Here is a 14,920-nt window from a genome sequence, read left to right as displayed (position 1 = left end):
ATAAAGTGATATATGTTAGGAAGGGCATCCAGCTGTAGAAACCATAAAGCAGACATTGGAGCTGGGTGCAGTCTTGTGACTCTCTTGTCAAATCATCTAATCTATGCCAGCATGGAAAATAGAGAGGTTAAGTGGTGATGATGATGAATAATGTGTTTTAGTAAAGTTTGAAGAGCTTAAATTATAAGTAGAGTGCCTACAAACATGAAATTTTAGTAGGTTCTTAACTGATATTTAAACACTGTCATTATCATACACAAGTAGAGCATTTATAGATGAGCCAATCCTACCCGCCTTAAGTGGCCAACATCTGAGGTTATAGAGATGAAATTGTACATCCTCTTAGTATAATTGGTTATGTAGTAATGCAATAAATGATAGATAGGTCATTTGAGTCTAACCATTGAAAAGCTGCTTGCCTGTCCCAAAATGGTACTTATGTCCAATATCAATCTAATAAACTGAAGGCTAAAATTATACACTTCAGTCACTGAAATTTTGTATAAGGGCACATCTTTTGAAGAAAAGAAACAAAAAACATAGGCCGTGTGTAACGAATCTGATACCTGCTATAAATTTGGGAAAGATCAAGCCTCGGTGTTAGTTTACATTAAAAATATTAATAGTTAATTCATAAAAACACGACAGTTTGAACAATTTATTTTATTATTTATACAAATGCATAACAATAGTTATGTTTAACAAATATCACTTTGCCTGACAGATTTAATTTTTTTTTTATCTATGTAAACAATTTTTAAAACAAATAAGAAAACAATCAAGAAATGCAATGTTTTTAACAACAAAATGTATCTCTCATTGTCTTTTGCTTTTTTTGAGGTCTTTTTCCCAAAGCAAAAATATATTTGTATAAGAAAATATACAATGGTTTATGAAAAAGAAGTTTTAAGAAGTTGGACTGTCTGATTAGTAAATATCACATTCTGTGTTTGTCAGACAATGTCTGATAAGATGAATTGTTTGATTTAAAATGTCTAAGATGAATTGTTTGATTTAAAATGATCTAGCACCAAAATAGCAAGGATTCAAGTTTAATCAACAAAAGACTTCCGAGTTGAGATTTTAATGAAGGAATAGCAAAATATGAGATTCTCAATTTTTTAAAAGTTATTAGAAATATAAGTTTCAAATGGAACCAGAACTGGCTCCTAAATTCAGCTCACTTGAATATGTTTTATTTATTATATTGGTACAAGATGCATATCTCTCACCGGAATAGGTTGAATCAGATCTAGTACAGAATTGGTACCTATTTAATCTCAAAGGGGATTTCAGCTTAGAATACACAAGGCACCTAAGGTCACCATGACAGCCTCTGTTACTTAAGTGTCTTCAGTTTTTTTCTTTAAGTTTTCCGTAACCCTTAAAAGTTTATTGGGTGATGAATGAAGCCTGCAGAGTCTGTCCATCTAAATTTCATTGACAACAGCTGGACATTACAAGTTTAGTGGCTAATTGAGGTGAAATCTTGGAACCAGGAACTTGATACAAATTGTTTCTGTCTTACTTTTTTTTCACTACAACACTGCCGTTTGATATCTTTAACCCTTTAGCATTCAGATTATTCTGTCAAATGTAATGTTTATTTATTCACATTATGAATTGATCATGTATTATTTTGAGATTATGATGATGTGATTGTTTACTATTAGAATGACATTGTAGTGTAGGTATGAGAGGTCAGATGTAGTTGACTTGGACACAAAACAGGTAGAATATTTGGGTTCCAGATATGGCTGGTTTAAATGCTAAAGGTTTAAACACAACAGTAATATTAGAAAGATGAACTGGCATTAAATCAGATTTGAAACTAAATTACAGACTTAGATTACTGAAAAAAAAAATGTGTGTAATTAGAGCTAAATGAGAAGAAATGATCATGCCTTTCTAAGGAACATCTGAGTGTAATATACACAGCCAAGAATCTAAATTAGATTATGAAACACTCAGAGAAAGCTTTTTATGATAAGTAGTAGTTATAGTCATAATAACAGTAGATAATTTACATAAAAACTAGTGATCTTTCTTCTAATCAGTGTTAATTTGAAAGACTAAACTTTTACATACAAATATACCAAGCTGTAAGCTGAAACCAAATATTCATTCCTAGTACTATATACTTCACACACATCTGAAAAAAGATTCAGGATTTCAAGATTGTCATGCCCTAACATAACATTTCATAAAACTTTACAACAGTGGCAGTTAAGGCTAGCTGTCTTACAGTAAACTGCAAAGTAAACCTAACCCATCATACAGTTACATAAAACTGAAGGAAAATATTGCTTGTAGATTGTCTTAAACATTTAGTATACTACTGTTTTCAATATTGTTCATGTTCAAAAAGTTCAACAGCATTCCTTGATCATTTTTCTTTTGTAATGTGTGGAGCAATTCACTTACATTGCAGCTGTTAATTGAATTATCTATATTAAAGTTATTGTTATTCTTTTTCATACTTTTTCTATCTTTGCTGTTTAAAGAGGAGATAACATTTTCAGGAATGGGATCACCATATTTTTCTGAAAACCAATTTTTATTGCATTTTTCATATTCTGCAGCATTGCTGATGGCATTCAGTAATGCTTGCTTTTTAAAAAATCCTCGAAATTTTATTGAAACATCAACCATACTTTTAACCATGTCAAATAAATTTCTTGGAATAGAAAAATTTCCATTTTGTGAAGGATAATGCTTAAACACTGGACTGTCAGGAGTGTGGTCAAATTTCAAGCTTATAATCTTATGGCGGTCTTTTGCAAGGCTTAATTCATCAATCAATATGAATGTTTCATTGGTCAGCTTACTTGAATGTTCTTCCATAAAAAATTGTTCATAATCTTTTCCTTCAGCCCAAGCCTTCTGTCTCTCAGCCAATGCAGTAGAATTTATAAGAAGAACAATATCATATACTTCAAAGACACATTTACCAAATTTATTGGCATGGTGAACAATCACTCCGAAATTTTCCAAATATTTAATTAAAAGTTGCACAGCCTCATCATGCAAAAAATGATCATTGAGGCACAATAACAAAGCATATTTCTTTGGAAGCTTTTTGGAACCTGTAAAGATGAAAGAGAGAGAAAATAAATGGAATTGTTACAATTTCACTAAGAAATATGCTTAACCCTTGAAAAATTGCAAAATATTTTGGAAAAAGGAAACAGAAAATAAATATGTTTCAATATAAATTTTGAAGGTGAATAAAGGGAGTTGGAAACTATAAACAAATGGTGCTAGAAATAACCCAAGTGCTATTGACTTCCTAGTCAATGGTTGGTAAATTTTGATGCCTCAGTATTTCATTAGTGAAGTGAATATAATGTTAACTGTTCAGTACATGTTGCATTGCGGAATTGCAGGTGATGTGTCTGTTAAGGCTTCAAAAGTACATTTATTTATATAACATTAAACAGCAGCAGTTTAGCATGAAAGTACTACCGAATCTGTCTTGATCTTAAACTGTTCAATTTAAAATGGCAAACTACAACGGCTGTAATCTGTGGCAACTTTATGAACACACTTTCTGAAAGTTCTTGTGAAGTATAACCAGAACTGATTACCTTCATATACATAGAAGCAGTTATCAAAACCTAGCCTCAGTAGCACATGCTCTAAAACTGAAATTATATAAAAGAAGACTTGCACAGCCCTGCACAACAATGACAAGCAAAATTATGAAGCTCTTCACATTTCTAAAAAGTCAGTTCAAAACTGGATCTAATCCCAGCGCACATGTCCAAACCATGTTGGATCTCTCTCATAGCGGCCTCCTCCCCACCATACCAGCAAACCACCACCTCCATAATCCACAGGAGCAACAACAATTCAGTCCAATACTGTTCAACCACCAGCGCAGGATACAGCTGCTTTCTTCAGGAGGCATCCCCAATTCAACACAATGAGAAACAACACTCAAGCTGGTTAGCAGGACAGGAAAACTTATGGAGGAAGTGGAACTCACTAACTACAACTGATACCAGTTAAAAAAAAAATGGCATCAATGCTCAAACCTCCTGGACTACAGGTGGTAACAGTTAAACAAAAAAAACCTCAACGCTCACACCACCTGGGGATGTGGGAGTGAGCAATGTGCATGTATATGAAGTGTCAAATTTAAAAAATATCAAATTATATTGCATAAAAATTTATGATCATTAATAGTATAACACAAAAATTAAAAAATCATTTAATAGTTAAATATGGTCGCTATTTAAAGATGCTTACATTTTTTTGTATTCCGTAGAATTTCCCTGGGTCCTGCTTATACATAATTATTCGATAGTTATTAAATAAAGTCACTATCTACAGATGCTTGCATTTTTTATGTTTTCCATGAAGTTTTCACAGGTTCAGCTAGTTTACGTAATTACTATTATTATCAATGACCTTCCAATGGTTTGTAAATTCACTTGAATACTAAATTCTGCATTATCTTCAATCAAAAGCTATCTTTTGTGGTTTTTGTGCTAATAAAAGGAATCAAAGTCTAACAAGATTTCAAAATAACACTGTTAACATTACGAATACTTGTTAAAATATCAAGAAAGTACTTGTGGCTTTTAAACAAAGTAGTGTTGCATAAAACAATATTATACTATAGAAAAATATTTTCAACTTACTTTTGCAAAAGAAATATATCACAATGAATAAAATAAAAATAATTGCAACTATAACACCCACAATAATAAAATATGTAATATTGTCTGGTTCTGGAGTTGAATTTTTCGGACATATATCTGAAAGACAAAACACAATTTCTAAAGAGTTATATCTTAGATAATTACCATTTCATTTTGAAACTTTTACTTTTAGTCTGAGATTTTAATGGTTAACACATAAAGTGTGATGGGCCACAATTGTGGCCCAGATAGATGCATGTAATTTATGGGCGTTTGTTGGGGTCTAAAGTCACTCAAATGCTCTGATACCCCCCAGAATGCAAGAGGACTAATAATTCAACTAATGACTTTTCAGATGATGTGAAACTTGTCACCATTGTATATTAAGAAGATATTTAAACTATTTTTTTGTTTTTTATGTGTCCATGGTCGTCTCATTTTCATAAAATGTGCTCAGCAGTCCATGCAATGTAAGTGCAAATCTCAGTGCTTTATGGGTTAAAAAACCCACTAAAACTGTCTTGTTAGAAACATTCTAAAGAAGAAATCAGAAGAGAAAAATACTTCCCAACATCTAATAAGTGTATTTCTCTAATGAATATTAATAAAACTGTTCCTGGAAAAGTAACCATGAATCAAACAATTCCAGGTTTAGCAACAACAGAACACTTATATCTATTTCTATTACTGCTATCAATATATGACTCCATAGATATATAAATTAAGTGATTTGGCATAGAGACAACAGTAGTAACACGATATGCTCAAAGGTTGTCTATTCCTTCTACCAATTATAAAATTTAACAACAAACAAGGCTGTCACTATAACTATTGTTGATCTGTAGCTGAGTCAAAATTTTATCAATAGTAAAATTTAAAATCAAAAAATAACAATCACTCAATTATGGATGAACTTTCTTTAGAAATCTTGTAAATCATACATATCTAAAGCCTTTAAATATACAAGGTGACTTGTATCAACAATAATACTGGATTGGTGTTATACAGTATTGGTCACAATGTGCTTCCAATACTTTCTTGATGGCACACATCTTTTCCATCTTGGCTCAAATCAAGACTTTTTTCAAGGAGTGGGGGGACAGATTTTAAATTTTCTTTATTTCCTTGTTGCTTGAAAGTGCCAACAAGAAGTAGAGATAGAGAAAAATTTTAAATCTGCATAAGAGTAATTTATTATATTTGACTTCATATGACATAATTTCTATTAGGGGTAGGACTTTTCCCACAAGTGATATTCCCAAGTTTTCCTGCAATCAAGATAAACTGAAGCATCTAAAATCAACATCCAGTCTAAAGATACAGGAACCAGTTGTTATAAATTTCATATGAAGATCTGGCTCAATGATGAGATCGTCAAGCTCACAATCACGAGGTGGTAAGTTTAATTCCCAGAACGGGCTGTGTGTTGTGTTCTTGAGCAAGACACTTTATTTCATGTTGCTTCAGTTCACTCATCTTTACAAATGAGTTGCACTGTCACTGGTGCCAAGCTGTATTAGCCTTTGTCTTTCCTTTGAATAACATTGGTGGCATGGAGAGGGGAGGCTAGTATATACATGAGTGACTTCCATAAAATACCTTGCCCAGACTTGTGCCTCAGAGACTTTCAATGTGCAATCCCATGGTCATTCATTTTACTTTTATGTCACCCCTAGAAACCAGATAATTAGTCCTTAAATAATGCAAAATCTATGGCAGATTCTGATAACTGAAATGTAGGAACTGTTTTGGAATTGTTTTCTAATCTCACAAAATCAATCAACTTTATTAACCCTAAACCACTAAATGCAAAATATTTTTTTAATTTCTACAAACCAGTAAATTCTATTTTATGTGAACTTGTGACTTCACATAATTTGCATTTGTTTTCCTTGGTGCGACAAAGACATCTATTTTCATCATTTGAAAAGGGTTGAAGCTAGAAAAAGAAATTTTGAAAATATTGTGAGTTCATCTAACTGAAAATTTCTAAAATTATATATTCTTTATAGCAGAAGCATTCAAATTACTTTATCAAATGTAATCCTTATTTATTCACATTGTTTCGAATTAATGTTGCATTATCTCAGTTACAAAACTTCTCAAACAAGATGATTTCTAGCAGATACAACACTCAATCATTTTTTTCTCTTTTTTTTTTTTTTTTTTTTTTGTCTGTTCGTCACAGTGATGTGATTACTTAGATTATACGAATAAGTCATTCTGTTGTGTTTTTTCATTGAGCTGATAGAAAATATAGTCACAAACAAAAAGTATCTGATAGGAAAAAAAACAGAAAAGAGAGGAAGATCATTAAAAAATGCAAGTCAGAAATAGGACTCAAATTGTAGGATATTGAAGAAAATTGCTCTGAAAGACATTCTATTTTTTGAACGAGTCACTATGATAATAGCAACAAGTGATTCAGTATAGTTTCTTTCAGTTTTTATTATGTAATTCTCTTTTACATAGCATAAGCTATGCTAAAATTGTATTGCATTAGTACAATACATGGATCTAAGAATATATTATTTAATTTTTGTCAAGTAAACCTAATTAGGAAACTTTTCTTTCATTTACCATAGTTTTGCCTTTGAATGCATCTTTTTTTGAAATTTCTTGTTATTAAAATAATCATTTTACAAACAACAGGAGTTTGTGGATAGGAATTTTATTCTGGTCTCTGTTGTATTAAATAATTGAGATAAATCTAGAAAATGGAGAAGTCACTTCTTTATATAGCTTCTCCAGATCTGATGATTATTACAGCTATTATGAACTCAAGCCTGTACAATATATGTCCAGAGATACAATGAAATGCATAAAGTAAGTGTTAAACCATGTCCCATGAACTGGTTATCTATTACCTTCCTTCAGTCAGATTTATACCAGTAAACAACAGTCACAGTCATTTTGGGTAATGACCAAAAGAGTAGGATCACAAATATGAGCGACTGAAATGAAGTCCCTCTAAATGATATCTGGAGTAACATTACTTGAGAGGGTGCATAGTTCATAGATGAGGGAGTCTCTCCAGATTGAGCTGCTACATTTCTACATTGAGAGATCACAGCTCTGATACTACAGACATAATTAGAATTTTACAGAAAGGGATTGTAAGACAGATTCTTCAAGCCAAGCCAACTGGCAGGAGACTCAAGAGTAGACCAAGAATTAGATGAATAACATCCATAGTCCTAGTTGGTCATGCTTGGGAACCCAGCTGGAAAGTTTAATGACAGTTGTTTCTGATAGGACTTTATAGAGGATGTGTCTGAGGACTTCTCCCCATGACCCTCCCAGAGAATAGTGGGCAGAGAATGCTAAAAAAACATTTGTTCTTTTGTAAGTTTCTGTAGTAAAAAGAATTGTGTACCTTTAAAAAAAACCATACGAAATAAAAATAAAACTATTTTACCTTTACAACATATTTTCCAGAAGTATCAACTTCAAAAGTAACAGATGGCTAGAAAATAAAAATGTAAAGTGTTATGGTTTTAATTTAGCAAGGGATATCATCATCATCATCATCATTTAACATCCGTTTTTCCATACTGGCATGGGTTGGATGGTTTGACTGAGGCCTGGAGAGCCAGCGGCTGCACCAGGCTCCTATCTGATCTGGCAATGTTTCTACAGCTGGATGCCCTTCCTAACACCAACCACTCCAAAAGTGAAGTGGGTACTTTTTATGTGTCACCAGAACAGGAGCCAATCAGCCAAGCCTGGCATCAATCATGTTCAGATAGTACTTTTTACGTGCCACTGGCAAGGGGCCAGTCAGGCGGACCTGGCATCGACTACATTCAGATGGTGCTTTTTATGTGCCACCGGCACAGGAGCCAGTCTGTGGGTATTGGCATCGGCCATGTTTGGTTGGTGCCTTTTACGTGCCACTGGCACAGGAGCCAGTCAGGTGGGCCTGGCATTGACCACGTTTGGATAGTGCTTTTTACGTGCTACTAGCACAGGAGCCAATCAGGAGGAGCTGGCCATAGCTACGATATTGGTTTTACTTGACTCAACATGTCTTCTCAAGCATATCACATCACCCAACACATCAGGGGTATTCTTAACAGGGCCGGGCATGCGTGGCTGCGATCTCACTTTAGTTGCCAGGTCTTCTCAATCACAGCATGTCTCCAAAGGTCCTAGCCTCCTGTCATTGCTTCTGTGAGGCCCAATGCTTGAAGGTCATGCTTCACCACCTTGTCTCATGTCTTCCTGGTCTACCTCTTCCACAGGTTCCTTCTACAGTTAAGGAGTGGCACTTTCTCACACAGCTGTCTTCATACATAACACATGACCATATCAGCGCAGTCACCTCTCTTGCACACCACATTTGATGCTTCTTATGCCCAACTTTTCTCTCAAGGCACTTACACTCTGTCATGTATGCACACTGACATTACACATCCAGCGGATCATACTAGCTTCATTTCTTTCAAGCCTATGCCTATCCTCAGAATTCATGCCCCATGTTTCACTGCTGTGTAGCATGACAGTTCGCACACATTGCATCATACAGTCTACTCTGAGCAAGAGGCTCTTAGTTGCCAGCAGAGGTAGGAGCTCCCTGAACTTTGCCCAGGCTATTCTTACTCTAGACGCTACACTCTCAGAGCAACCACCCCCACTACAGACTTGGTCACCTAGGTAGTGGAAGCCATTAACTACTTCTAGTTTCTCCCCCTGGTATGTGATGGAATCTGTTTTCTGACATCTTCAGTGTTTATTGCCCCTGTGCATCTGCCACACACAAAAACTATTTTCCTGGTTAGCCTTCCTTTGATATTGCTGCAACTTTTATGTGTCCATAGCTTACACCAGGTACATCGTATGAAGTTTCTACCCATGCCTTTTCTATAGATTGAGCAGGGCCATCTACCTGAAGGGAATTGTGATTTGACAGCCTTCCTACTTACTAAGACTTTGGTTTTTGTAGGTTAACCCTAAGGCCCTTTGATTCTAAACCTTGCTTCCACACCCTAAATTTCGTCTCCAGTTATGGCAGTGACTCGGCTATTAGAGCAAAGTCATCAGCATAGAGGAGCTCCCAGGGGCAGCCTGTCTTGAATTCCTCTGTTATTGCCTGGAGGAATATGAATAAGAGTGGGCTGAGTACTGATCCTTAGTGAACCCCTACTTCTACTTGGAATTCTTCACTATATTCATTGCCAACACTCACCTTACTAACAGCATCCCTGTACAGGGCTTGTATAGCTCTTACCAGCCACTGTCTATCCCTAGTTTCCACAATGAACACCAGATTAGGCATTGAGGGACCCTATCAAAGGCTTTCTCCAAGTCAACAAAAGCCAAGTACAGAGGTTTATCTTGGGCTAAGTATTTCTCCTGCAGTTGCCTTACCAGAAATTGGTTAATAGGTTACTATTACCACTCTATTGGTTACGATGTGTGTTCCAGTTGATGCCATCAACAGAAGAGCCTGCTCATGAAATTAATGTGCAAGAGGCTGAGCACTCCACAAACATGTGTACCCTTAACATAGTTCTTAGAGAGATTCACCATGGCACAGCATGTGACATGGTTGGCCCTTTGAAATACAGGTACTACTCATTTTTACCAGCTGAGTGAACTGGAGCAATGTGAAAATAAAGTGTCTTGCTCAAGGACACAATGTGCCACCAGGAATTGAACTTACGGCCTTATCATGAGCTGAATACCCTAATCACTAAGCCATATGTCTTCAGGCAACTATACAACTGTACAAATATGAAATGTTTTGTTGGGAGGGGGAGGTTCTCTTACAGTTCTATTTAATATTAACTGAAAATAAAGTAAATTAAAATATAACTCACCTCTGCAATTTTCTTTATGATTCTAGAATCAACAATTTCATTATTTTTCTCAAGAGAAATGTTATACTTTTCAAAATTGAAATATTCTGGAGCTTTTGTGAAGTTTACTTCAATGTTACGCAAAGGATAGCTGTATGTGATTGTCATTGAACTTTGCCAAGAGCCAGAAGCATTGTTGCCTGAAACATTAAAAAAAAAAAAAAAAGGTTAAAGTATGCATGTGTTTGGGAACACAAATGTAACAAACTATTCATTAGAAGTACTGTATGTACCAGTGTACAAGACATGCTTTTTGTTTTACTTTTAAACATATCAAAAAATTGCCCTGCGTCTAAATGTGGTTGTATCACAGGTAGGAGACCAAGCAACATAGACTAGGGAGCTGTTTGGCACGGTAATTGTGACTAATAATGAAACAATGAAAACAAGCCAAAATATCAGTCTGTTAGCACAAACTTATGAAAAATTGCTTATGGTATTTTGGCAGCTATGTCAAGAGATCATATCATCTTTTTAAACCTCCTTCAACAGACACAACCAGCACCTGATATATGCCTTACGTTATTTAATGACTTATTTTTATAAAACATTTCTTTTTAATTGTCTAAATGAAGAATTCTCCTAGAAAGGTGAAAGGAATGTTAAACATTCATCGACCTATCAGCTATTTGCAATGAGTGGAGGACAACAAAACCATTAGTGCACCACACTAATGATCAATTGCAGAAACACAAGACATTACAGCCAGGAATATGAGTTTATATCCTACATGGCAATTCTCTTGAACAAAATATGAATAACTATATAGCTGATTTGAAAGAAGATAAAGTGCAAATTCAGTATGTCTATGACAGTTTACTTATGATAAACTAGCTGGTGTAACCGGTAATTCCTGGGAGTAAAGATGTTCTATTGAAATGCCTTACTATTCTGATAGAAGAAAGCAATTTTGTTATAACTGTCACAAAAGGTGTATTTTCCATCACGAAAAAGTACAAAATACTGTCATTCTTCATTCTTCTTCCAATAACTTACCTTGTACACTGTGGGGTCATCTAAGCACCCCATTGCTATTATCCTTTGCAATTCCTGATGTTCATTTTCTCTCTCTTCCCCTATTAGATATATGTAGCCTTGCAGATCCCCTACATGAACCTGCACTGTGCTCCTTTCCCATAGTTCAATCCATCATCCACTAATATAAAGCTGTCAATATGATTAATTCAAAGCAATGTAAATAAGCATTACATTTGATAGAATAATCTGAATGCTGAAGGGTTATAGACCTCTCTCTCTTTTTAATGGTCACTAGTAAGGCTTCCATAAAGTCAGATCTACTAGAGATTTACTCTATGTCAGTCGCCTTTAAGAAAATTACTGGAAGTTGTGTTATACTCAACATCATAAAATCAGTTGACAATGTGTGTCATATAAATCTGACAAAACTGTACTTCAAGATGCCCCAATGTTTGACTCTGCCCATCACAACTGTCTTCCTCTACAGCAATAATCTATTGGCCATCACTCTAGCTATGCTCACCACTATGGATATGATACAACCGTTTATTCCTCAACAATGTTCTATACCTAAGCTTCATCCATAAGTAACACCAAAAAATTCAGGCATATGTTGTTTATTTCTTATCTTGTTGGTCTACTGTCAAGGTTTCAAGAAAGATTTATAGCTATGCACCAGCCCAAGCAGGACCTTGAAGATGTGGGAAGTGGTACCACATGCCTATTGCAAAACCTCCACAACCAAGTGTACTATCAGGTCAACCTAAATAGATTTGATTAATAATTAATGAAATGCTGGATGTGGAAATGGTTACAACCACATAAAATAGCTTAACTCCTATTTATGTTGAATATTCAGTATTACAATGTTTACTTATGCTTAGTGACATCTCGTCCATCTTTATGTTCTGTGATCAAATTCCATCAAGGTTGACTTTGACTTTCATCCTTTTGGGGTTGATAAAATAAGTACCAGTTGAGCACTGGGGTCAATGTAATTAACTTCAACCCCCAAAACTGCTGGCCTTGTGCCAAAATTTGAAACCAATATTTGGCTGGGGTTAAGGTGGTGAGCTGGCAGAATCATTAGCATGCCAGATAAAATGCTTAGCAGCATTTCATCTGCTTTTACATTCTGAGTTCAAATTCTACTGAGGTTGACTTTACCTTTCATCCTTTCAAGGTTGCTAAAATAAGTACCAGTTGAGTACTTGGGTTGATGTAATCAACTTAATCCCCTCCCCCGAATTTGCTGGCATAGCCTAAATTTGAACCCAATATTATAAAGTTTACTTACCTTTGCTATGGTGGGGCAAAATCAGAATTTGGCGCTGCACATTTTTGCTGCAGTTACCTTTGGGCAAAGAATATAGCTCTAATTCCCAGTCAGCTGCACAAAGACTATTCTCTTCTAAGCTAAACTGTTCCTGCCACAAGAAGTAAAAAAGTTATTGAAATGTGAATTAAATATTAACACATTCAAAATACAGTTTTGTTTATTACATATGTACTGGTGATTTAAAACTGAACCTCTAGGTAACCGGTCATGCATCATGATCAAACCACAGTAGTTCCACATGATCTATTAAGCAATGAATCAGCATCAAGCCATTGCACAAGTCAATCTTCTTGAATCTTCTCCTTGTATCCTATAAAAAAGCCACTTTTAGCAGTAATTGCAGAATGCTGAAACACCCATGGGTTGTGTCTCCACTCTCGCAACACTTAAGTACCTGGTTAAGACAGATGTCTGATAGTCAACAAGAATTTTTGTTACCACAAATATAGCACACTTATTTCTAGTTATGTTAGGCCAGCCACAGATTGCTGTAGCAGTAAGCTTGCTATAAACTCCAAGCAGTATGTCTCTCTCAATATGTAATTATTGCTGTTATTGTTTGTAAAAGACCAACACCATTAAAACTCTATGTGCAATAATAAAATCTTCTGCTAATTGTTCATGGACAAACCAAAGTGTTGATGATAGGCTCTTAAATATTAACTTTTACTGGTGTCTAATATTTTATCACACATGATATTAGCAAATATTGTATTTTTGTTCATAGAAGCTTTGTAGAAATAAAATATTTGAATTGTAATCATAAAATATTAGACAGCAGTAAAAGTTAATATTTAAGAGCCTATCATCAACACTTTGGTTTGTTCATAACCAAGACATTTAGTGGCTAAATCCCTCTAAATAGCTACCATAAGGTGATACAATTCTCTGCAGTAAGGAGTTGTACTATAAAATTGTAAGCTTGCAGCACTCGGAAATGTTACTAGTGATAAGCTGGTGCCATATCAAGGTGAAAATATGTTTCTCATTTGGTTAATGCAACAAAAACTAGAGGTAAGTTCAGGCTTAATGGATTGTTAAAACTTATAACAAAGTAATCATTAATTGTTATATAATTATAATAAAACAACCGTTAAATTTGCTGAAACATTATCTCTCAAGCTAAAAAAGAGAATAATAATAGAGGTCTAAAATATACATACATTTTTGTATTTTTCAATTTGACCTATATTGGTGTATGTAAATACTCGAATGAAGTGATTGCGTCCCGCTTTACATATACCATGAATTACAGTCAGATTTAAGAGAAAGCCCTGCAAACGCTTGATTGCTGTAAGAATAAATAAAAAGTAAAATATATTAATGAGAGGTTAGAGTCTAAATTGAAAAGAACAACTGTAAAATTCAATTTTGGAGGGAATGCTTAAGAAAATTTGAAATCTAAAGAAGACAATAAAATACCATATCGATTGTGACTATCATTTGTTCAATTTGCTCAGCTGTTGAAACTGAAGTTAATTATATTTTTTAAGTTCAAATGCAAATAAAATTTTAGTGACCTATCCAACTGATTTTAAATAATTCCAGTTTTCAGCTATAAAGCAGTGACTTGAGTTGCTAAAGTTTAAGAAAAGATCGTGTTTAGTTCAACAGGAATAGCATGTATAACAACCAGGTATACAAATGTTGCATGGAATTAGAAGACAATTAAGGAATTAAAATTTCTGTAGCACCAAATTTTGTAAAATATGTAGCCAAAACAGAAGATTATGGGCCTTTTAGATGGTTTACTTAGGTGAATGGCTTGTTATTTAAATGAGATAATCTATATATATAAAAATGAGAATGTGTGTCTGTCTGTCTGTCTGTGTGTGTGTGTGTGAATCCCTAAAACTGGAGAACTACGCAACCAATTTCATTCAAATTTTACAGATGCCTTACTTAGGGTTCCAGTTGTGTTTTAGTCAAAAAATTTTTTTAACTTCTTGCAGAGTTCGAGCCCACGGCAACATAACATCTCCTCCACTATTTAAGTATTACGTGTCAAAAGTGAAACAAAAACACTCATGTCAAATACTTTCACTTTAAAAATGAAACTATTCCACTAACTGAAACAATCACATTTCGATACTGTA

At 34.5% G+C, this 14,920-nt stretch overlaps 1 protein-coding gene across 3 annotated transcripts in view; it reads right to left on the bottom strand.

Annotated features, from left to right (window-relative positions):
- Positions 1-648: 648 nt before the first annotated feature.
- The window catches only part of LOC106873189 (uncharacterized), a 31,207-nt gene continuing 16,935 nt past the window's right edge, over positions 649-14,920 (bottom strand). For 2 of the 3 annotated variants that reach the window (XM_014920444.2, XM_014920430.2), the window contains 7 exons: positions 13,988-14,115; positions 12,783-12,912; positions 10,469-10,647; positions 8,065-8,112; positions 6,483-6,585; positions 4,647-4,763; positions 649-3,086 (listed from right to left, as the gene is read on the bottom strand). In XM_014920444.2, the coding sequence (XP_014775930.1) occupies positions 2,320-3,086; positions 4,647-4,763; positions 6,483-6,585; positions 8,065-8,112; positions 10,469-10,647; positions 12,783-12,912; positions 13,988-14,115 (1,472 nt within the window). In that variant the 3' untranslated portion in view covers positions 649-2,319. The remainder of the gene's footprint in view (positions 3,087-4,646; positions 4,764-6,482; positions 6,586-8,064; positions 8,113-10,468; positions 10,648-12,782; positions 12,913-13,987; positions 14,116-14,920) is intronic. The other variant, XM_014920435.2, reaches the window with a different exon arrangement.

Source organism: Octopus bimaculoides, chromosome 11 (assembly GCF_001194135.2).
Source record: "Octopus bimaculoides isolate UCB-OBI-ISO-001 chromosome 11, ASM119413v2, whole genome shotgun sequence".
NCBI classification, from domain to species: Eukaryota; Metazoa; Mollusca; class Cephalopoda; order Octopoda; family Octopodidae; genus Octopus; species Octopus bimaculoides.
Note: the sequence above shows the minus strand (reverse complement) of the source record. Positions and strands in the feature narration are given on the sequence as shown.